Genomic DNA, 22,882 nt, shown 5'->3' with positions numbered 1-22,882 from the left:
AGAGGATGCACTGAGTTGCTGGTGAGGTTGGACAGGGTCCTGGTGTCCCCGGTCTCCATCTGCTTTCCTCATCCACAGGACAGAGGGCTTGGTGGACTCCTTTTCTCAGGGACTGGAGAGGTCATACACTGTCAGCAGCAGTGTACTACACGGCATCGAGCCTCGGCTGAAGGACTTCCACCAGCTCCTGCTCAACCCCCCCAAGGTAAATGGCCGTGGCAACTGCTGAGTGCCTTTGGAGGCGTCGCAGGGGAGGTTGATTTGCAGGGAGGAGAACCCACAGCCTGTCCCATAGGAAGCAGAGTGTGGAGTGAATGTGTTCTAAGATAGCCGTTCCCACACCCCCACTTGAGAAGCACCGGGTAGGTGCCAAAACAAATTTTCAGGACTGCTCTCCCAGATCTGCAAATGTTCTTCTCTGCCTCTGCAACTGACCCGGAGGTCACCACAGGCTTGGCCTCCAAGTTGGGGGCACCTAGCTAAGGGATGCTCGGCTCCTGAGAGAGGGGACCAGGGGGTGGCAGGGAAGGCCCTTTGCCCCGCTCAGCAGCACTGGGCAGTGCGTGGGTCATGTTGAGGAGGGTGAAGCACACAAAGGCTCCTCCCGGCTCAGACTGCCAGCCAGGCGACGGCGCATCCCGTCTCACCCTCCCCAGACACAAACCCCCCCAGCTGCGTAGCGCCCTCCTGACCTACAGCTCAGTTCCTCTCACTCGCCACCTTAGTAAGATCCACCTGCCCCCCTAGTGAGCCGTGTGGGGGCTGGGATTCTGTTTTGTCAGCCTGGAGCCTTCAGTGAAGAGAAGGCAGATGCATTATGCTGAGTGTGGGGGATCAGAAAAGACCTGCGGCCCATCTGAGGAGGCATTTCCGTCCATCTCCCCAAAGTGTGTTCATGGGACACTTGTTAACTTGGTGTTCTGAGGCTGTGTCCGCAGAGGCAGCCCCACTGGGCATCCTCAGCGAGGCGTCATGCCAAGGGCTCTGGCCTCAGACTGGTGCCGCTGGCCCCATCTTGGACATCTCACCCGCTGAGGTGCACGGCTCTCTGGCCCCACAGGCTCAGACTGGAGTGCCCGTGAGCATCCTGGGAGCACTCTCTCAGGTCCTGAGGGGAGCAGCAGCCTCTTCACCCCACTGATCCTTCATTTCTTCTGGCAGACAGCCCTCCCTGAGGACCCCCACCATGTACCTGACCGCCCTAGGCTGGGTCCCAGCCTGTGAGCCCAGAGACTCCAGCAGTGGCCTCATTGCTCACAGGGCCTAACTGGGTGGTGCCTTCTGTGTTTGCAGAAGAAAGCGATCCTGACCACCATTGGTGTGCTGGAGGAGCCCCTGGGAAATGCCCGTCTGCATGGCGCCCGCCTCATGGCAGCGCTGCTGCACACAAACACACCCAGCATCAACCAGGAGCTCTGCCGGCTCAACACCATGGACTTACTGCTGGTAAGTGGGCCCTCAGCCCCGCTGCGTGTCTGTGAGCGTGCCGGGCCGGCCTGTGGACTTGTCAGGAGCCGCAGAGTGGGGCCCCAGCATTTGGACAAAGCTCTGCCAAGGGGAGGTTCCAGTCCCAAGTCCCAAGGCTGGACCACAGGTCTCTGGTGGGGCACAGAGCAACAGTGAGGCGTGTCTCAGCTGCAGGCTCACAGGAAGTGACAAGTCTACTGTAGAATTGCTCTGAAAGCAGAAGGCGGATTTCTAGCCCTGTTTGACGGAATGGAGTGACGTGTCTACCTCCTTTCTCATGTTCTGACTGAACAACGTAGAACTTACACGGTGGTTATTACGTATAAAATATGCTAAAAGAGAAGCTTCCATCTTCCACAATAGAAGGTCAACCTGGCAGTTTTTGCCAAAGCCAGCGGGCAGTGCTTCTCCATCCTGTGGACGGCCTGCATGATGCTCCAGGTGTCTGGGGAGAGGAAAGGGCAGGTGGTGCTGGCGGGGAGTGCCAGTGAGCAGCCCTGGCTGTGGGCAGCAGGCTCCTCTGCAGAGAGCACAGGGCTGCTGCCCTGAGGGCGAGGGGCACTGCCCTAGTGGGTCCTGTTGGCAGACACAGCCTCCCCTCCTCTGCCTGGCTCTGGGGCTCTGCTGGAATCTCCCTGCAATCTTAGTCCCAGGATGAGCCGGCCTCAGAACTGGACTGGAAGTGCTGTCTGGCTCAGAAGTTCTGTCAGCATGTAGAAGTTCTGGGGCACTGCTTTGGCTGTGAGATCCCAGGCTGCTTCAGGGAAGCAATTACAAAAGACCTACTTTCCTTTTCCCTCTTCTTTTTTTTTTTTTTTTGACACAGTCTCGCTCTACCGCCAGGCTGGAGTGCAGTGGCGCGACCTCGGCTCACTGCAATCTCTGCCTCCTGGGTTCAAGCGATTTTCCTGCCTCAGCCTCCCGACTAGCTGGGATTACAGGCACGCGCCACCGCGCCCAGCTAATTTTTTTTGTATTTTTGGTAGAGACGGGGTTTCACCATGTTGACCAGGATGGTCTCAAACTCCTGACCTCATGATCCACCCGCCTTGGCCTCCCAAAATGCTGGGATTACAGGTGTGAGCCACTGTGCCCAGCCCCTTCTTCCTCTTTAAAAGAATTCTCTCTTCCACTTTCTTCCTGTCTTTTATATTTACTGTGGTAAAATATCATAACATGAACCTGGCTGTTTTAACTATTTTAAGGTGTGTAACTCAGTGCATTCACCATCTTGTACAGCCATTACCATTATCCATATCTAGAAGTTTTTCATTTTTCCAAACAGAAACTCTCTGTTAAACACTAACTCCCCATTCATTCTCCCTCTCCACAGCCTCTGGCAAACCACCTTTCTCTTTGTCCCTGACTTTGACTCTTCTAGGTACAGTTTATGAGTGGAATTGTAAAGTATTATCTTTTTGTGACTGATTTCACTTAGCGTTATGTGCCCAAAGCTCATTCAGTACTGTAGTGTATGTCCAAATTTCCTTCGTTTTTAAGGTTGAATAATTACTGTGTGGGGCCCACGTTCTGTCCGTGCATCCACCAGTGGACAGCTGGGTCGCTTCCAGCCTTGGCTGTTGAGAATAAGCCTGCTGTATATGTGGGTGTGCAAATACGTGTTTGAGTCCTTCCTTTCAGTTCTTTTGGATAAATACCTACGAGGCCAGGTCATGTGACAATTCCATGGTTAATTTTTGAGGCCAGACCTTTCCACAGTGGCTGCACCATTTTATCCTCCTGTCAGCAAAGGCTCCCCTTTCTCCACATCCTCACCCTCATCCCGCCAACACTTGTCTTCCTTCTTCTGATGATGGTCATCTGATGTGGATGTGAAACAGTGTCTCCGTGTGGTGCGTGTGGAACGGTGTCTCCGTGTGGCTGATGCTCGTCATCTGATATGCGTGTGGAACGGTGTCTCCGTGTGGTGCTTGTGGAATGGTGTCTCTGTGTGGTGCTTGTGGAACGGTGTCTCCATGTGGTGCTTGTGGAACGGTGTCTCCGTGTGACTGATGCTCGTCGTCTGATGTGCTTGTGGAATGGTGTCTCCATGTGGTGCTTGTGGAACGGTGTCTCCATGTGGTGCGTGTGGAACGGTGTCTCCATGTGGTGCGTGTGGAACAGTGTCTCCATGTGGTGCGTGTGGAACGGTGTCTCCATGTGGTGCGTGTGGAACGGTGTCTCCGTGTGACTGATGCTTGTCATCTGATGTGCGTGTGGAATGGTGTCTCCGTGTGGTGCTTGTGGAACGGTGTCTCCATGTGGTGCGTGTGGAACGGTGTCTCCATGTGGTGCGTGTGGAACGGTGTTTCCTTGTGGCTAATGCTCATCATCTGATGTGCATGTGGAACGGTGTCTCTGTGTGATGAGTGATGTTGAACATCATCTCCTGCTCGTTGGCCATGTGAATAGCTTTGTTGGAGAAATGTCTATTCAACCTTTCTTTGACCATTTTTGAATTGAGTTGTTTTTTTTGTTTGTTTGTTTTAGAAGTTCTTTACATATCCTGGATATTAATCCTTTATCAGATATATGTAAATATTTTCTTTGGGTTATCTTTTTACATAAAAAAATTTTTTTAGACATAGGGTCTTGTGGTACAGTGATTGTAGCTCCCTATAACCCTGAACTCTTGGGTTCAAGTGATCCTCCCACCTCAGCCTCCTGCGTAGCTAGAACTGCAGGTGTGCGTCACCACATCCAGCTAATTTTTATATTTTTTGTAGAGATGGGGTCTCACTATGTTGATCAGGCTGTTTTTGAACTCCTGACTTCCAAGTGCTGGAATTAATAGGCATGAGCCACCAGCCCCCTGCCTTTACTCCTTTGACATACAAGTTTTAAATTTTGATGAAATGCAATTTTCTTTTTTTTCTTTGTTGCCTGTGCTTTCGGTGTCATATCCAAAAAAGTCATTTCCAAATCAGTATCATGAAACTTTTCTTCTATGCTTCCTTCGAAAAGTTTTATGTTTTCTCTCTGATGTTCAGGTCTTTGATCCATTTTGAATTAATTTTTGTATCTGGTGTAAGATAAGGGTCCAGCTTCATTCTTTTACATGGGGTTATCGAGTTTTCCCAGCACTTGCTGAAGACTGTCCTAGGCCAGGCAGGGTGGCTCACGCCTATAATCTCAGCCCTTTGGGAGGCCAAGGCAGGCAGATCACCTGAGGTCAGGAGTTTGTGACCAGCCTGGCCAACATGGCACAACTCCGTCTCTACAAAAAATATAAAAATTAGCCAGGCATGGTGGCGGCACCTGTAATCCCAACTACTTGGGAGGCTAAGGCAGGAGAATCACTTGAACCCGGGAGGCGCAGGTTTCAGTGAGCCGAGATTGCGCCACTGCACTCTAGCCTGGGTGACAGAGTAAGATTCCGTTTCAAAAAAAAAGAAACACTGTCCTTTCTCCCATGAATGGTCTTGGCCTAATTGTTAAAAAACCAGCTGGCTGGCCGGGCGCAGTGGCTCACGCCTGTAATCCCAGCACTTTGGGAGGCTGAGGCAGGTGGATCATGAGGTCGGGCGATCGAAACCATCCCGTAACATGGTAGTCTACCATGAAACCTCATCTCTACTAAACATACAAAAAAAGTAGTCAGACGTGGTGATGGGCGCCTGTGGTCCCAGCTACTCGGGAGGCTGAGGTGGGAGAATGACATGAACCCGGGAGGCGGAGCTCACAGTGAGCCGAGATCGCGCCACTGCACTCCAGCCTGGGCAACAGAGCGAGACTCCGTCTCAAAAAAACAAACAAACAAACAAAAAAACAGCTGGCCGTGTGTGCAATGGTTTCTTTCTGCTGGACTCTCTGTTCTATTTTGTTGTTTTATATGTCTGTCCTTATGCCAGTGCCCCACTATTTTGGTGACTGTAGCTTTGTAGTAAGTCATAAGTGTGAGTTTTCCAACTTTGTTCTTTTTCAAGATTGTTTTGGCTATTCAAAGTCGTCCCTTGAGATTCTGTATGAATTTGAGGATGGGTTTTTCGATTTTTGCAAAAATGCTGTTGAGATTTTGGGAGGGATTACATTGAATTCATAGATCACTTTGGGTAATACTGTCTTCTTAACAATGTTAAGTCTTCAATCCGTGAACACAGATGTCTTCCTATTTATTTATTTATATTTTTGAGACAGAATCTCACTCTATTGCCCAGGCCTGGGTTCAAACAAGGCTCTTGCCTCAGCCTCCCGAGTAGCTGGGACTACAGGCGCCCCCCACCACGCCCGGCTAATTTTTTGTATTTTTAGTACAGATGGGGTTTCACCATGTTAGCCAGGATGGTCTTGATCTCCTGACCTCGTGATCCACCTGCCTCGGCCTCCCAAAGTGCTGGGATTACAGGTGTGAGCTACTGCGCCCAGCCTAGGTCTTTAAATTCTTGTAGCAGTGTTTTGTAGTTTGCAGTGTACGAATCTTTTATCTCCTTGACTTAATTCTTTTGGATGCTATCATATATAAAATTGTTTTCTTACCTTTTTGGATTATTCAGTGCTAGTGTATGGAAATGCAACTGCTTTTTTGTGTGTCAATTTTGTATCCTAGAACTTTGCTGAATTTGTTTATTATCTCTAGCAGTTTATGTGGAATATTTAGAATTTTCTGTGTGTAAGATCATATCAGGCCGGGTGTGGTGGCTCACGTCTGTAATCCCAGCACTTTGGGAGGCCTAGACGGGAGGATTGCTTGAACCCAGGAGTTTAAGACTAGCCTGGGCAACATAGTGAGACCTTGTCTCTACAAAATAAATGAGAATAAAAATTAGGCAGGTGTGGTGGCACAGATCTGTAGTCCCAGCTATTCAGGAGACTGAAGAGGGAGGATCGCTTGAGTCTGGGAGGTCAGGGCTGCAGAGCCAAGATCACGCCACTGTGTGCACTTCAGCCAGGACAACAGAGCAAAACCCTTGCTAAAAAAAAAAAAATCATGTCATTTGGGAACAAAGATAATTTTACTTTTGCCTTTACCATTTGGATGCCTTTTCTTTCTTTTTCTTGCCTAATTGCTCTGGCTAAGACTTCTAAGAGAAGATTGAATAGAAGCGGTGAGAGGGGGCGTCTTTGCCTTGCTCCTGATCTTAGAGAAGTTTTCAGTCTTTCAGTATTGAATGTGTTGTCAGCTGTGAGCTTCTCATAGGTGCCTTTATCATACTGAAGATGTTTCCTTCTATTTCTAGTTTGAGTGTTTGATCAAGAAAGTACGTTGATTTTTTTTTTTTTTTTTTTTTTGAGACAGAGTTTCACTCCTGTTGCCCAGGCTGGAGTGCGGTGGCGTGATCTCGGCTCACTGCAGCCTCTGCCTCCTGGGCTCAAGCGATTCTCTTGCCTCAGCCTCCTGAGTAGCTGAGATTACAGGTGCCCACCACCACGCCCGGCTAATTTTTGTATTTTCAGTAAAGACGGGTGTCACCACGTTGGCCAGGCTGATCTTGAACTCCTCACCTCAGGTGATCCACCCTCCTCAGCTTCCCAAAGTGCTGGGATTACAGGCGTGAGCCACCACACCCGGCCGTATGTGGAATTTTATCAGATTTTGTTTGTATGAGTTGAGATATCATTTGGCTTCTGTCTTTTACCCTGTTAATGTCGTATTATCGATTGATTTTCATATGTGGATCCATCTTTGCATTTGAGGAGCAAATCCCACTTTATCCTGGTATATAATTCTTTTTTTGTTTATTTGTTTTGTTTTGTTTTGTTTTTGAGACGGAGTCTCATTGTCGCCCAGGCTGGAGTGCAGTGGCCGGATCTCAGCTCACTGCAAGCTCCGCCTCCCGGGTTTACACCATTCTCCTGCCTCAGCCTCCGGAGTAGCTGGGACTACAGGCGCCCGCCACCTCGCCCGGCTAGTTTTTTGTATTTTTTAGTAGAGACGGGGTTTCACCATATTGGCCAGGATGGTCTCGATCTCCTGATCTCGTGATCTACCCGTCTCGGCCTCCCAAAGTGCTGGGATTACAGGCTTGAGCCACCGCGCCCGGCCTATAATTCTTTTGATAAGATGCTAAGTTTGGTTTGCTGGTATTTGCATCCATGTTCATACGGAATATTGGTTTGTAGTTTTGTTTTCTTGTAGTGTCCTTGTCTGGCTTTGGCATTGGGGTAATGCTGTCCTCACAGAATGAATTAGAAAATGTTCCCTCCTCTTCAGTGTGTTTGAAGAGTTTGAGAAGGATTGGTGTTAGTTCTTCTTTAAATGTGTGGTAGAACTCATCGCCAGGAAATGAAAAACAAGCGGCAGCAAAATAAACGTTCGGTAGAACTTCCCAGCAAAGTCATCTTGTCTGAGCTTTTCTTTCTTGAGAGGTAGGTCTGACCCCATGTTATAGATGAGGTAACACAGTCAAGCCTCCTCCAGGGTTGCTCAAGGTCACGTGGGCAGAGAAGGTGAAGCTGAGATTTAGGAGCGTGTTCCTGTGGAGAAGAACATGAAGCAAATGAGCCTCCCGCCTTTCTCTAGCTCCAACCCCACTGTGTGGAACCAGGGGCTCAAGCTTGAATCCTGGTGTGGAATATATACCTCCCTCCATTCCCCTCCCCACACAGTCCTCCTCCTCCGTGGAGGCGGAAGAGGGTCTGGGACACAGGCTGCCGTGGCCCCTGGAATGTAAGAGGCAACAGTGGGGGGTGAGTGGGTCAGACCTATGTCCCCCTCTCTTTCCTCGTCTGGAAGGGGCTACGTGGGAGGTGAGAGACAGCAGCTGTCCTCGCTCTGCCACCTCTGTCCCCAGGGGAGTGCCTTGGTGGCCAGAGCCTCTTCTGGCCTTCAGCCCATGCTGCTTAGGTCTGGGCTCCCTTAAGGGGTGTCTGGATATGCCCCTCCCAGTCTCACGTTTGTGTGGTGGATGATGTGCACACGCCTGCCCATCCTGGGTGGAATCCTCATGTGCTCGAGAGTCTAACACACTTCCAGTAACTCACAAGAAAGGCAGAATCATAAAGGAACTTTTCACATACTTAGAACTGAAGAATAATAAAAATACTACTTAGCAAGATGTGTAGAATGTAGTTAAAGTTGATTGTATACGGGGAAATGTAGCCTTTAAAGACAGACTGGAAAAGAAGAAAGGCTGCAAATTAATGAGTTAAGCTTCCAACTTAAGGACAAAAGAAGCCAGGCATGGTGGCTCACGCCTGTCATCCCAGCACTTTTGGAGGCTGAGGCAGGCAAATCACCTGAGGTTGGAAGTTCAAGACCAGCCTGACCAACATGGCAAAACCCTGTCTCTACTAAAAATAGAAAAATTAGCTGGACATGGTGGCGGGCACCTGTAATCCCAGCTACTCGGGAGGCTGAGGCAGGAGAATCACTTGAACCCAGGAGGCAGGGGTTGCAGTGAGCCGAGATCGCGCCACTGCACTCCAGCCTGGGAACAGAGCAAGACTCCATCTCAAAAAGAAAAAAAAAAGAATAAACCCACAGAAAGTAGAAAGAAGATGACGACTCAGATAGGAGCAGAGACCGATGGATACCCACAGGCAGGAGACAGAAGTGCCCTGTGGCTATTTGAATTTGAAGAAGCTCCGTAACAGAGAGATGAGCCTCAGGAAAACGCCTAAAACTCCTTCCTGGCTGCCCAGAGACTACTCGTGAGGAGTTAGGACACCACCTTTAGGAAGGGTTTCCCTCCCCTTTGTGGTGTAGCCGGCAGGAGGAAACCGACCTAAGAACTGTCTTCTGTCCTCTTTACCCAGGACTTGTTCTTTAAGTACACGTGGAATAACTTTCTGCACTTCCAAGTGGAGCTCTGCGTAGCCGCCATTCTCTCCCACGCCGCCCGCGAGGACAGGACAGAAGCCAGCGGGTCTGAGAGCAGGGCGGAGCCTCTGCATGAGAATGGGAACCGGAGCCTGGAGACCACCCAGCCTCCTGCCAGCCTCCCTGACAACACGATGGTGACCCACGTGAGTCCAAGCAGCATCCAGCTTATCAGCGCCAACTGCGCCCCACTCAGAGCACGTCCACGTCAGCGCTGACATGTGCCGGGTCTTGCTGTGCAGCTGACACGGGGGCAGGGCTTGGAAAAGGGTCCCCAGGTGTCTGTCAGGGGCTCGGAGACAGTGGGGCTTGGGCTTGGAAAAGAGTCCCCAGGTGTCTGTCAGGGGCTCGGAGACAGTGGGGCTTGGGCTTGGAAAAGGGTCCCCAGGTGTCGGTCAGGGGCTTGGAGACAGTGGGGCTTGGGCTTGAGTGGGGCTTGCAGGTCTCATTGCCACCTGCCTTCAGCAGGGCGCTGGTGCCTTCTGTGTGCAGGCCTGGCAGGGGTTAGCACTGGATGAGATGAGTCCAGTCTGGCCTCCAGCTGGAGGCCCGGAGAATAAATGCCCAGGGGGCAGCAGTGTCAGTGATGAGGAATAAATGCCCAGAGGCCAGCAGTGTCAGTGATGGGAACCGCATGGTGGGGAGAGGGTGTTGAGGGATTTGCAGGCCAACCAGGGACCGTCACCCAGATAGCAGGGCCACGGGTATATCATAGTGTGAGGTGGAGCCCAGGAAAAACATCTCAGGTACAAGAAGTGATCTGTGTCAGGGCCTGGAGGTGAGAGAAAGTGCTGAGGACAAACAGCCCTAGTTGTTCCCTCTGGACACGGAGGAAGAGGGTAGGAGAGTGACCGAAGTCGGGGGCAGTTGAGAGACGGGGAGAAGGCCCAGGGGAAGGCAAGGGTCGGGGGGCAATTCCAGGAGTCAGAGGAGAAGGGAGAGGGTCCTTTTCCCAGGCTTCATCTTCAGGGCGCTCAGCAGCATGAGCTGCTGAATAGCACTCCCCTCTGGTGTTTGGTGAGGACCACGGAGGCTGAGGCTGTGCGTGTGCAGCAGTTAAGGGCCTGCAAAGTCCACACAGACATGGTGGCCGCCAGCTAGCCCTGCCCAGTCCAGGGATGGGTGGAGGGATGCATGCCTCCTTCAGACCCTGACTCACACTGCCCCCCACCCCACCCACCAGCTGTTCCAGAAGTGCTGCCTGGTGCAGAGGATCCTGGAGGCCTGGGAAGCCAATGACCACACACAGTAAGAGCCACTCGGACGTGGAGGGACCCAGCCTGGCCAGTCAGGGATGCAGAGACGCACCTCACCCAAGCCCTGGCGGCACTGCGTGCAGGACTGCAGGATCGGGCGGAGTGTCGGGTGTGCGATGCGGCCCCACACTCTGGGGCTGCTGTGCAAGGGGCCCTCCTACTGGGCGGACAGCTGCAAATGCTGCTTGGGGAGGGGACACGGGGAGCTGACAGGAAGCGGTCCCGTCCCCACCAGGCACCTGCTCTGGCCCCCGCCCAACCTGGTTTGCCTAGGCTTTGCCAAACTCTTGCTGGTCCCCTGTCCATTCCTGATCTTCCCCAAGAACTGAGGCCCTCTGTCAGCACTCACACACAGGGACACATTATTTTGGTCTTTCCGTGTCTACTGCTTACTGGGTGCTCCCTCTGGTCAGAACACATGTCTTGCTTATTGTCCTGGGCCCAGAGCCATCTCCACCCATTGGTTGTCCTGCTGGGAGCTTTCTGGCTCTGGGCGATGTGAGGAGGGACTCACGGAAGCTGGGAGGGGTCTGAGTGCAGCTGTGGGGAAGCAGAGGCTGAGCTGGGCTGCACAGCATGGAGGTCCTGCCTGCCCCTCCCTGCAGGGTGCTGAGCCTGAGCTTTGTAGCTGACAGGGTGCGCTCACCTCCTGTGCCACTGCTGCCACCAGCGGGGCTTAGGCCATGCCACGGCCTTTCTGCCTCCATTTCCCTGTCTGTAAAATGGGGTGAGAGCAGTGTCTGTCTCCTCGTCTGTCTCAGGGGCACTTTTGGTGGTGAGGTTGGGGTGAGCCTCTGCATGTGGCAGGTGCTGCTCAAACAGAAGTGTCCTGGAGGCAGGGCCGGGGGTGCGAGCGCTGGGCAGAGGCCAGGCACTTGCTCTGGAAGTGAACCTGGAGGCCTCTGCCACTTGCTTCTCTGGGTCGTGGGTCTGGCAAGGTCGGGACTAGGAGGCCGCCCTGATGGTGCCTGTTGCTTTCAGGGCAGCGGGTGGCATGAGACGTGGGAACATGGGCCACCTCACGCGGATTGCCAACGCGGTGGTACAGAACCTGGAGCGGGGCCCTGTGCAGACTCACATCAGCGAGGTCATCCGAGGTGAGCCCCCAACCTGGTCATCCTGCTGGTCGTGGGCACCGGGGGCCCAAAGGAGCTGCCGCCTGAGGCTGCCCTCTGCCTGTCAGCAGGTGCTGACTGCACTGACAGTGAGAGACCCGCGGCCACCTCTGTGCTCTCGCCTCACACATCAGATATCTCCTCGGGGGGCCTGGGTCTCGTGTCAGTTCTGTTGGGCGGACTGTGGAGACCCTGCCAGGCGCCAGCATGTGGCACAAGAGACAGTCCTGCCGGGGCAGTTGGTGACTCCGGAGCTGGTGCTCAGAAGCCATTAGCACCGCCAGGCTCCTTGCATCTGATGGAGCCCTGCCTGGCTGGGCTGTCCTGGCCGTGTGCTCTGCACTCAGGTGATTGGAGAGTCTCATTCTCACTCAGGTGTGAGACTTCCTAGCACAAGTCTCAGGGGAGCAGGTAGCAGCCTGTTTCTTAAGAACACAGTGGGTTAGATGGGCACAGGCACAGCACATGTGTGGCAGAGGCGGGCCCAGCTGTGGCCCCTCCTCCCTACACCTGTGTAAGGTAAAGAAGCTCTGGATAGTCCTCCCTGCACCCCAGGACCATAGTGAGGGGTCTCCTGGGTTGGGCTCCATTAGGCCCTGGCGAGGTCAGGCCCGCCGGCTGCCATCATAAATAATAAAAGGGCAGGAGGAGCTTCTCCACATTCTGGAGGACAAAGCACATGGGTAGAGGTCGAGGCCAGGTACGGCTCCCCAGGGCAGAGGCAGTTTAGGGAGGCAAGGGGCAAGCAGGAAGCCCTTGGGTCATCCCAGATGATCTCCAGATTGTGAGTCCTTCCAGGGCTCTGACCTCCCCGGAAAAACAGACAGGACATGTGCCCAGGCCTGTGGGCTGCTGCTGAGTTTGGGCCTGTGAGGCGGGGAGAAGGAGGCTGGTGTGGGGCGGGGAGGAGGAGGCCGGCGTGGGGCGGGGAGGAGGAGGCCGCCGGCGTGGGGCGGGGAGGAGGAGGCCGCCGGCGTGGGGCCGGGAGGAGGAGGCTGGCTGCTTTCTTAGATTCTGTTCCGTGGCTTCTCGTTTCTGGGAGTTCCTCACCGTGGGCTTCCGCACCAAACAGACTTGGAACTCGGATGCCCATTGGGGTCTCAGTAGGAGCAGATGTACCCACCACCCTGCCCACAGTTGCTGCACCTCAATCTCAGTGTGGCCCCAGGTCCCTCCGGACACGTGGCTATGCTGCCTCCTTCCCATCCAGCAAAGCCCGTGCTTCAGGCCCTCAGACGGACTGACCGCAGTAGCAGCGCCCCATCCTCCTGGACCCACGATGCACCTGCTGTAGCTCCTGGGTGCCCTGCGCCATCTGCACGGGGTCTCCCAGGGCTCACCAGGCAGCACTTCCCTTGCAGGGCTCCCTGCAGATTGCCGTGGCCGCTGGGAGAGCTTCGTGGAGGAGACACTGACGGAGACGAACCGCAGGAACACTGTGGACCTGGTGAGGAGGCTGGAGGCTGCCCCCTCGGCATGTGCACGGTGCTGGGACTCCGTCCGACGCTCCTGCCTTTGCCCTGAGGCAGAGGCCGAGGGAGGCACAAGGGCCGCACACCTGCCTGCTCCTGTTGCACGCGGCGCCCCTGCGTAGCCCGCAAGTGTGCAGTGTGTCCTCTGGGCTGGTGTCCATAACAGAGACCCTGTCCTGTGCCACACCAGGGCTGGGTCTCTGAGGACCTCTGTGCAGAGCCGGTGTTGGCCTCAGTTCCCTTCCCTCCCACTCCAGGAGCTGTAGCTTATTGGCAGAGGGCTCCTTTTGCCTGAGACCCACAGCCTGCCCCCTGCACATGGAGGTTGGGCTGTCACGGGGCCTTGGCCTCACCTGGGCACCTTACACAGCACGGCCTCCGGGGCCCAGAGATCTGACGAGTGACGTGCTGGGCGGGGTCTGGGAGCCCTGGGCTGGGCAGGGTCCTGGGCGCTGGGCTGGGTGGGGTCTGGGGCGCTGGGCTGGCTCACACGCCCACCCCATCTGGCCTGTGTTTTAGGTGAGCACTCACCACCTTCACTCCTCGAGTGAGGACGAGGACATTGAGGGTGCTTTCCCTAACGAGCTGTCCCTTCAGCAGGTGAGGGCGTGGCCGGCACCTGTGTGCCCTGCGCTTGGTCCTCCAGACGAGTCTGATGGCATCTCACTAGCAAAGGGGAGAGGGGGCTCGTCTCCGAGCACGTATGGGGCGGGGTGGGTCTGAGGGGAGAACCCCAAAGTCACTCCACCTTGATGAGAGCGCTGAGAACACAGCAGATGGACTCCAAAGTCAGAATATGGGGCGTATCTCAGATGTGACCTCAGCAGGCGCGCAGCCTGAGTTTTGGTAGAATCGTGAGCCCTGAACGGTCAGAGTTTACTGCCGGCTTTTGCTGGAGGAGAAGCTCCTGAACAACTAGAGAGCCTGTGGTTCCAAAGAACAGCCTCCAGGCCTGAGGCTGCTCCATGACTGGTGTCCCTCCCTCCCAGGCCTTCTCTGACTACCAGATCCAGCAGATGGCAGCCAGCTTTGTGGATCAGTTTGGTTTCAATGATGAGGAGTTTGCAGACCAGGATGACAATATCAAGTGAGTCTGCTTGGACGCCTGTCCTCGCCGCTGGGGTCCCATGGGGGCAGCTCCCTGAGGCCTTGCCAGGAGTGCAGCCTGATGTCCGTAGTGAGCACCGGGGGAGGAGCACTGCGGCCCCAGATGAGCAGTGAGGGGGCAGGAGCGCTGAGACCACCCACCTTGCTCTTGCAGTGCCCCGTTTGACAGGATTGCAGAGATCAACTTCAACATCGACGCTGACGAGGACAGTGTGAGCCAGCGGGGCTGTGTGGCGTGCGGGCACCCTTTTCCCAGGCAGCTCAGGCCGCGCCCATGGCTGGGTCTGCCGTGGGCCTGTGGTCTGCCGTGGGCCTGTGCGGTGGGGCTGGGGGAGGCCCCTCTGTGGAGCTTGGAACAGTCACTTTCCTTGCCCCTCCCCATCCTGCCCTCCAGCCCGGGGCTCCCACATCCTGAACTAAGCCTCTCTGGGAGCCCTTTGGGGAGAGCACCTCCTGTCTCCCCGAGAGCCTCTGGAAACTGACCTTGGCGTTTTACTCTGCAGCCCAGCGCAGCTCTGTTTGAGGCCTGCTGCAGCGACCACATCCAGCCCTTTGATGACGATGAGGACGAGGACATCTGGGAGGACAGTGACACTCGCTGTGCCACCCGGGTGATGGCCAGAGCCAGGTGCGGGGCCCGCCCATCCCCCAAAGCCTCTGCCGAGGAGGTGCAGCCACCAGAACACCCGTCAGACGCCCTGACACCCTGCTGTTTGTTAACTCTGGCTCGCAGAGCAGGCTCACCTGTCCTGCAAGCTCTGGGGCCCAACGCAGTGGGTGACCCTGAGGAGCCCGGAGCTGAGGCCTAGAGCAACTCCTGCTCCTCTCTCGAGATGATCTGTGCTCACCCTCAGCCCCGAGCCTGGGGCCGTCACTGACCCTCAACGTTAGGCGTCCATCCTGGGCCACCAGGCATCTGACTCTGAGTCTCCCCCAGGTTTGGAGCCCCCCATGCTTCAGACAGCTGCTCAAAGAATGGCCCAGACCGCGGAGGCCAGGACGGGAAGGCGAGCTCAGAAGCACACGGAGATGCACCTGGGGCAGGTGCCCCCCCGGCCCCTGGGAAGAAGGAAGCCCCCACTGTGGAGGGTGATTCAGAAGGTGGCGCTGGGGGCCGGGGCCGGGGCCGTGGCCGTGGGTGTCGGGGACAGGGTGTGGTACCCTGGCCTGGGTGTTGTGGAGGCTTCATTTGGGGCTCACTGTGGCCCGGAGCCTGCATCCCCAGCTCTTTCCCAGCCATCCTGAGTAGGGGTCTGTGCTGCCCTGTGCCCGGCACAAGGTGGTCTCCTGGCCCTGCCTCTTGATTGTGGTCACTCAGCCATGTTGCCAAGGCTGGTGGGTAGTGTCCACCTAGTCTTCATCGTCTACCCGTCCCCCACGAAATTGGGCACAGGCCTGATGCCCTCCCCAGCACAGCAGCTCAGGCCGGCTGCCACCCTCACAGCCTACGTCTGTGGCAGGAGCTGGTCCACCCCACAGGCTGCATGGCTGATAAGACCCCTCTCCTTACCCCTGCCCTGGAGGCAGCACTGAGGCACTCAGGACTTTGGGCAGTGGGGACCGGAATCTGTGAGGCACTCAGGACTTTGGGCGGGGGGGACCGGAATCTGTGAGGCACTCAGGACTTTGGGCGGGGGGGACAGGAATCTCTGCAGCACTCAGGACTTTGCGGGGGGACAGGAATCTGTGCGGCACTCGGGACTTTGCCGGGGGACAGGAATCTCTGTTAGGAGGTGCTGAGCTCTTAGCTGAGGCTGACGGAGCAAGGGTGACACCCTGGGGAAGCATGAACATCCCAGATAGGAGGGAGGCACCCCATCCTCGAGGCCAGGGAGGGGCCAGTGGTGCTCGGTGAGCTGCCGTCTCTGTCAGTTGCGTTCCTGGCTAGGGCAGGGCAGTGGTGTTACCTCCACGGTCAGTTCAGCCCTGCTGGAGGCCTGGGGCCCCTCAGGCGCCTCCCTGAGCCTCGGGTCACATGCTCCGTGGGTGTTGGCAGCTTGTCAGGACCCTCAAGCTGCCCCGTTGCTCTCTGAGGGGCTGATGCGCACTGCCCAGCCCTCCCTCCTGGATCAGCTCCATGTTCCTGTCAACCTCTGTGGGGCCCCTGGGGTGGGGGTGCTGCCTTCCCTTTGCCTGCAGCACCCCAGGCAGGCCTGCCCACACCTGACCCGTGTCTCCCCCAGCAGGCGCCACGTGGACGGCAGTGTTTGATGAGCCAGCGAACTCGACACCCACAGCCCCAGGAGTGGTCAGGGACGTGGGTTCCAGTGTGTGGGCAGCTGGCACCTCAGCTCCAGAGGAGAAAGGCTGGGCCAAGTTCACCGACTTCCAGCCCTTCTGCTGGTAACAAATGCGCTGGCAGGAGGGGGCCGTGCCAGGAAGTGCCCGTCAGGGTCAGGAGGCGCCTGTCCCCCGGGACTGACCCTGTCCTCGTGCTTGCCTGCAGCTCCGAGTCAGGGCCCAGGTGCAGCTCTCCAGTGGACACAGAACGCAGCCGGGCTGAGGGCAGCCGGAGCCAAGGCCCTGAGAAAGCCTGTGAGTAGGAGTAGTGCAGGCAGCGCTCAGGCTCCTGCAGAGGCCCAGCCTTGCCCAGTTTAAGGCCTGAGGCCAGCTGGCCGCCCTCCTTGGGGGCAGTGGGAGGTGGTGGCCAGGGCCCCGCATGCTGCTGGGCCTCTGGTGACGTTGGGGTTTGATACAGCAGTGGGACTGGAGCAGCCACGTGCAGATGGGGAGGCCCCCAGAGGGGAGGCAGCAAGGCCATCGGGCTGGCCCTGAGTCCGGTCTGAGTAGGTGGCACAGCCCAGGCCTGCACCCCGGGTTCCGGCCAGCAGCCCCGGGACCCCAGTATTGAGATGTATGTGGGTGGGGTGCTGGCAGGAAGCCGTTCTGGGGCCTGATCAGAGCCCCTGGCCCCCAGCCCCCAGTCAGGCTCAGAAGCTCCCCCAGCTAAGGCTGAGAGCTCCAGGAGAGTGACAGCTGGCTGCCAACACTGGTGTCCCAGGTGCTTGAAGGAGCTGTGGCAGGACCACATGAGGCGGAGCAGGCCCCTCCCTGAGCCTCTGCGTCCTCCTGTGAGACCAAGGCGTGTTGCCCTGTATCATGGGGGAGGCAACAGGGTTGCTTGTGTGGAGACCCCATGGCAGGTGCGTGAGCCTGTCTGCCGCCTCATGCGGCTCTCACACAGGCACACGTGTGCAGGCAACAGGCTGCATGTGAGAGGCCACATGTATGGGGGCCCTATGGCCAGGGTGGCCATGCCCTGTGGCCCCTCCTGCCTCACTGGACAGCACAGGCCTCCTCCTTTGCAGTCAGCCCAGCTTCTCCATGTGCCTGGAACGTGTGTGTCACCAGGAAGGCCCCCCTGCTGGCCTCTGACAGCAGCTCCTCTGGGGGCTCCGACAGCGAGGACTACCAGAAGGCAGCAAGTGCCGTGGATGCCGTGAGCAGGAGTCCTGGCCGGGAGGCCCCCCCGCGGCCCACAGTGGCCAGGACAGAGGAGGCTGTCGGCAGGTGTGTGGGGCGTGGGGAGCGAGGCGGGCCTGCCCAAGTGCAAAGGGTGCGGCTTCCAGGCTGTCCCCAGGTCTCAGCTCCCCCCCAGAGCAGGCCGAGGCCAGGCCAGAGGTCTTCCCCACACTGCTTCCCCCATGGCCCTGTGGCCCTCAGAGGCTGGCTCGGGGTGGTGGTGCCTGTGACCCTTCCGAGGCTGGCTCGGGGGGTGATGCTCGGGGCGGTGATGCTCGGGGTGATGCTGCACATTAAGTGGAGCCGGATGGGAGGAGGATGGGGCTCGTTTTTTGGACAGAACATCTGTGTTCTCCATTGTGAGTGGTTAAGACAAGACGACAGGGCCTGGGTGTCCCAGACAGTCCTCCAGGGACTTGGGGGAGCAGCCCCTACCCCAGATCCCGGTTGGAGAGAACAGCCCAGCTCTTGGGGCTCTGGGCCTGGCTGAGCCGCCTGGGATCTGGGTACCCTGGTGGTCAGGGAGGGGCACAGACTTTAAGTCCGGCAGGCGAACGGGCATCTGTGGAGCTCACACAGACCTCGTCCGCTGCTCCCCTTCCACGGGAGGCCTGTGATTCCCAGACGCCTCAGAAGCAGGACAGTAGAATGGGGGCGGGGGCCTCAGGACTGCATTTGGGGGGTCCAGACCCTGAGAGTTGGAGGCAGCTTGTAGGTGGGCAGAGGCCCAGGCTCTCTTGAGCCCCCAAGAGCCATTCCTGGGGGGAGAGTGGAGAGGGAGGCACTCCCTATGAGGAGGCTGGCGTCTGGCCGGCCCCTCCAGCAAGCTGAACCCCATCCATCCCTCCACAGGAAGAAGGTTCCTGGCATTCTTCAGTGAACAGATACCTCTCTGGCCTCTGGGGTCAGGGGTGGGAGATTAGCAGGAGGGCAGGACAGATGGGGTAGATGCCAGGGCCAGGTAAACCTAAGGGGGAGGGTAGGACTGGGCTTGATGGGGGGACGAGGGTGCACCTGGCAAGGGTACAGCTGTGCAAAGGCCCTGGGGCCTGAGCTCCCAGTAGGTCCAGGCAACAGTGGGGAAGTCCTTGGACTGGATTCCTCTAGGAGGGGACAAGGTGCCTGTCACCTGGTGGTACATCCCAGTCCCTCCTGGCTCCGTGGTTGTGAAGGGCCTCAGCCTGCATGCGTCCCCCCTGTGCTGCCCTCCCCTCACATGTGGAGCAGGTCTGACACCTCAGAGGGTCCTGCTCGCTGACCCCCAGCAGTCCTGGAAGGTCTGTGTGGTACTGGGGCTCCGGGCATCTCCCCCAGCCAAGCTGCAAGCTCAGCGCCAGGCTGGTCTCCCCGCCCTGTTGACCGGCAGGCCCCGTCTGTGCTCACAGCTTCTCCCCTTGTTTGGCCACCCTGTCCTCAGGGCATCTGCAGCAAGTGGGGGGCACAGCACGGGAAACGGGGCCAACGCCACAGCAGTGGATGTCCCGATGCCGAAGTCACTGGGAAGCCCAGGCCAGAGCCCCTCAGGTTGAAAGTCATACAGAGTTCCTGCGTGGGCTTCATTCCTTCTTCAAGTTTAGTCACTGAAAATAATTTTTTTTTGTTTTTGTTTTTGAGATGGAGTCTTGCGCTGTTGTGCTGAGCAGTGACCACGCTCAGCCTAGTCACTGAAATTCTTAACAGTCTTTACCCAGCCAGGCACAGTAGCTCACGCCTGTAATCCCAGCACTTTAGGAGGCCGGGACAGGCGGATCACGAGGTCAGGAGTTCCAGACCAGTCTGGCCAATATGGTGAAACCTGTCTCTACTAAAAATACAAAAATTAGCTGGGCATGGTGGCGGGCGCCTGTAGTCCCAGCTACTCCGAAGGCTGAGGCAGGAGAATCGCTTGAACCAGTGAGCCGAGATCGCACCATTGCACTCCGGCCTGGGCGTCAGAGACTGTCAACCAAAACAAACCTTTACCCACTTTTCCTAAACAACCCGTAAAAAGCTTTGCTCTGAAAAGTGGGGAATATCATTGTGCAAAGTAAGTTGCCTTTTTCCATGGGGCTGTCTGCATAAAACTTGCCACTTAGAGCTGTGCCTGCACCGTCCTGGCGGCCCAGCCTGCAAGTGAGCTCCTCGCACCCCCGCCTGGCCTGAGCGCCCCTCGCTGGGTCACACTCAATGTCCTTGCCCTGCAGGAGGCCAGAGGGCCCATCTGCTGCTCGTGGCCAGGCTGGGCCTTGGGGTGCCTGACCCCCTCCAGAGCAAGCCCCTTAGATGCCCGGCAGGATCCTGTCTCTCCTCCCATGTCTCGGGCGGTTTCCCCACACTGTGCCCAGTGTAAGGCTGGCGTTCAGATCACGGCACAGGAGCCTCGGGGGCCCTTGGAGAATGAGGCGCTTGATGAGCAGGATCTGAGCGCTGCCTGGAAGGGGGTTTGAGGTCATCAGTGGACAGGCAACTTGCCCCAGTACTTGGAACTCGGGGCCGCAGAGCTGCCTAGCTGGGCACAACCTGGGCCACCCCACAGAGGGCAGGAGTGGGAGGGGCCAAAGATGGTGCTCCAGGCCACCTGGACCTTTTTGTCCAGCTGGCCCTTTGGCATGAGGTGGGGTGGCACTGAGGGTGGGGGTGCCCATAACCGGAACCCGTGTCTGCCACACAGGGCCGAGTGTGCTGACAGCCGGCTGTTAGACCCTGCCTGCCCCGCGCCAAAGGAAGTGACCGCTGCCCCAGCCGTGGCTCCGCCCCCCGAGGCTGCTGTGGCCATCACCACAGCACTGAGCAAGGCTGGCCCCGCCATACCCACCCCAGCAGTCTCTTCTGCAGTGGCCGTGGCGGTCCCCCTAGGGCCCATCATGGCAGTCACAACAGCCCCAGCCATGGTGGCCACCCTGGGGACAGTGACAAAGGACGGGTGAGCAGGTTGAGTGTGGGGGTAGGGGGTGCGGACAGGGCCCGCAGCCCGCACGGCTCCAACCCCACCCCATTCCTGCAGGAAGAGAGATGCCCCGCCGGAAGGAGCTGCCTTAAATGGCCCAGTGTGATGCTGCTGCCGCCCGGCCACGGCCCGCCCTGGTCAGGCTGCATCCTTAATCGAGAAAACTACCTGGTGATGCAATCTTTTTTTTTTTTAATTTAATTTAATTTTAAAATAAATGCTGCATTGGTAAAGCTGGCAGTTGAAACCAGTTGGACGGCCCAGCTTGCGTCTCTTCTGCCTGAGTGGGCCTCTCAGGTCACTCGTGCCCTGCTGGAGGACAGAGGGGCACCTCAGCCGCCCCCAAGCCCGGAGCACAGCAGTAAGGTCTGCCTGCAGGAGCCGGGGTGGGGGTGGGGGGCAGGACCCTGAGATGCCACCAGGACCTGATGGGCCAGGAAGGGCATGGACTTGGAGGCTGTTTTTAGAGACTTTTTTAAAGAATACAGAAGGAGCCAAGCTTTTTTGCACTTTGCATCCAGCTGCAAGCTCAGGGCAGAGTCAAGGGCCTGGGTTGGGGACACCCGACTCACAGGAATGCATAAGGGCCTCAGACCCTTGCAGCTGCCCAGTAGCCCTTGGAGCTGGCACTGAACCAGGCTGCGAGATTTGACTGCCTTAAAATCACAAGGCCCTCTGGGCCTGGCAGGGATGTCCCTGTGCGCAGCACAGGGTGCCTGGCAGGGGGAGACCACAGGTATGCAGGTGGGGGGCCATGGCTTGGCACTGGGGGCTTGAAAACTGGTTTCTAGCACTACTGGTCATGGCCATGTTGTCCTAGAAGGGTCCAGAAGATTATTTTACGTTGAGTCCATTTTTAATGTTCTGATCACCTGACAGGGCACCCAAAACCCCCAACTCCCAATAAAAGCCGTGACGTTCAGACAAACCGCGTATTGTGAACCTTCTGGCCCCAAAGCCCCAGTCTGGCCAGGGGTGGGAGTGTCTCCTCCAGCGTCTCTTTTGTGGCCCCCCATCCCCCAGGATCATCCCCGTGTAATGGGTGGAGGTGGAACAGGCCACGTCACAGCAGCAGGTCTCTACCTCTGAGCAAATACTGAGCTTTTTCCTGTTTGGGGGATGGGGGGGCGGCCACTTCACCTGATGCTCAAACACACCAACCCCAGGCCTTGCTTTTGTGCCAGCTCCCCCGCCCCCCCGCCCCCCCCGGAAGCCTGGGCCCCACCTTGGCCTCACTGAGTGGGAACCGCCGCCAGGGGGGCTCGTCTGAAAAATGACTCAAGGGTCTCCTTCCACTACCCGGTTGGCAAGGACCTGCTCACCTCCCCAGAGGCCGTCTCCGCCCCAGCTACACACACTGCCTTGTTCTCACCCCCTGCTCTGCCGGCATTTGTCCTCTCCCCCCACAAACATGGAATACGGAGGGCAGGGTCCTTTCTCCCCTTACTCTGACCTGTGGGTTTTCCAGGTGCCAGGAACTTTGGTCGGGCTCCATCTGCCTAGCCTGAGGGAAGACCTGGCTGGTTTCAGGGGCTCAGGTGAGCCCAACTCACGTCTCCCCCCCCACCCCGGTGTCCCAGCACCACCTGTTTGGTGGGGGAGGTGGTGGCATCATGCTGGGCCTGACAGGGTCCAACGCCGTCCTTGGCTTCAACGTCCCCCCAGGGGAGGGTCTTGGCCCCCCCACCTGCTAACACCAGGCCCCGACTCTGCAGTGATCACCAGAACCCTCCCCTCACCCCCACCTGCTCACCTCCCACCTGAGAGGAGCCTCTAGCTGGGTCCCCTGTCCCCCACCAGCCCCTCTGGCCAGGTCACCAGGTGCCACTCTCAGATGTTCTCTTGGCCTTGGCAGCATCTACACCCCTCCCCACCTTCTGCTCCCACACCCCTGGCCAGGCCTCGCCACAGGCAAGGACACAGCAGCTCAGCAGGCAAAGCCCTGGGCCGGGTGGGACTCAGGTTTGAATGGGAAGAGCAGTGAGGGGCCACAGTGACACCAAGGAGGGAAGGACCGGGGCCCTCTGAGACCCCAGAATTCCCAAGAACGGAGAGGGTCTGTTCCCCGTGGGCACTGCCCCCTCCCTCTGCCAGGTGCCGCCTGCTGCCTGAAGAGGGACCGATGTGGTCGGCCCGCATTCTCCTGGGCGCCCGCTGTCCCCACTCCCGGGTCTGGCCTCCATCCCTTCAGCTCTGGTCTAACCAGAAGCTGCCGTCCACCTCAAGTGTCCTCTGGACCGGCAGCCTCCTGACGGCAAATGACCACCCACCCTTTCAGCCCCCAAGCCTTCGTGATGCCAGCTTCTGCACCCCCTGGG

The 22,882-nt window shown here is 57.4% G+C and overlaps 1 protein-coding gene across 29 annotated transcripts in view; it reads left to right on the top strand.

Annotated features, from left to right (window-relative positions):
• The window catches only part of PPP6R2 (protein phosphatase 6 regulatory subunit 2), a 95,844-nt gene extending 74,352 nt beyond the window's left edge, over positions 1-21,492 (top strand). For 12 of the 29 annotated variants that reach the window (XM_007976227.3, XM_038007243.2, XM_007976224.3 and 9 more), the window contains 16 exons: positions 79-205; positions 1,294-1,446; positions 9,163-9,372; positions 10,410-10,474; positions 11,464-11,579; positions 12,959-13,044; positions 13,589-13,669; positions 14,059-14,156; positions 14,331-14,388; positions 14,680-14,804; positions 15,114-15,277; positions 16,360-16,519; positions 16,623-16,711; positions 17,485-17,686; positions 20,289-20,540; positions 20,622-21,492. In XM_007976227.3, coding sequence (XP_007974418.3) covers positions 79-205; positions 1,294-1,446; positions 9,163-9,372; positions 10,410-10,474; positions 11,464-11,579; positions 12,959-13,044; positions 13,589-13,669; positions 14,059-14,156; positions 14,331-14,388; positions 14,680-14,804; positions 15,114-15,277; positions 16,360-16,519; positions 16,623-16,711; positions 17,485-17,686; positions 20,289-20,540; positions 20,622-20,670 — 2,035 coding nt within the window. In that variant the 3' untranslated portion in view covers positions 20,671-21,492. The remainder of the gene's footprint in view (positions 1-78; positions 206-1,293; positions 1,447-9,162; positions 9,373-10,409; positions 10,475-11,463; positions 11,580-12,958; positions 13,045-13,588; positions 13,670-14,058; positions 14,157-14,330; positions 14,389-14,679; positions 14,805-15,113; positions 15,278-16,359; positions 16,520-16,622; positions 16,712-17,484; positions 17,687-20,288; positions 20,541-20,621) is intronic. The other 17 variants (XM_007976233.3, XM_038007244.2, XM_038007245.2 and 14 more) reach the window with 5 other exon arrangements.
• The last annotated feature ends 1,390 nt before the right edge of the window (positions 21,493-22,882 follow it).

Source organism: Chlorocebus sabaeus, chromosome 19, assembly GCF_047675955.1.
Source record: "Chlorocebus sabaeus isolate Y175 chromosome 19, mChlSab1.0.hap1, whole genome shotgun sequence".
NCBI lineage: Eukaryota > Metazoa > Chordata > Mammalia > Primates > Cercopithecidae > Chlorocebus > Chlorocebus sabaeus.
The sequence above is the reverse complement of the archived record's forward strand: the minus strand, read 5'-3'. Positions and strand labels throughout refer to the sequence as shown.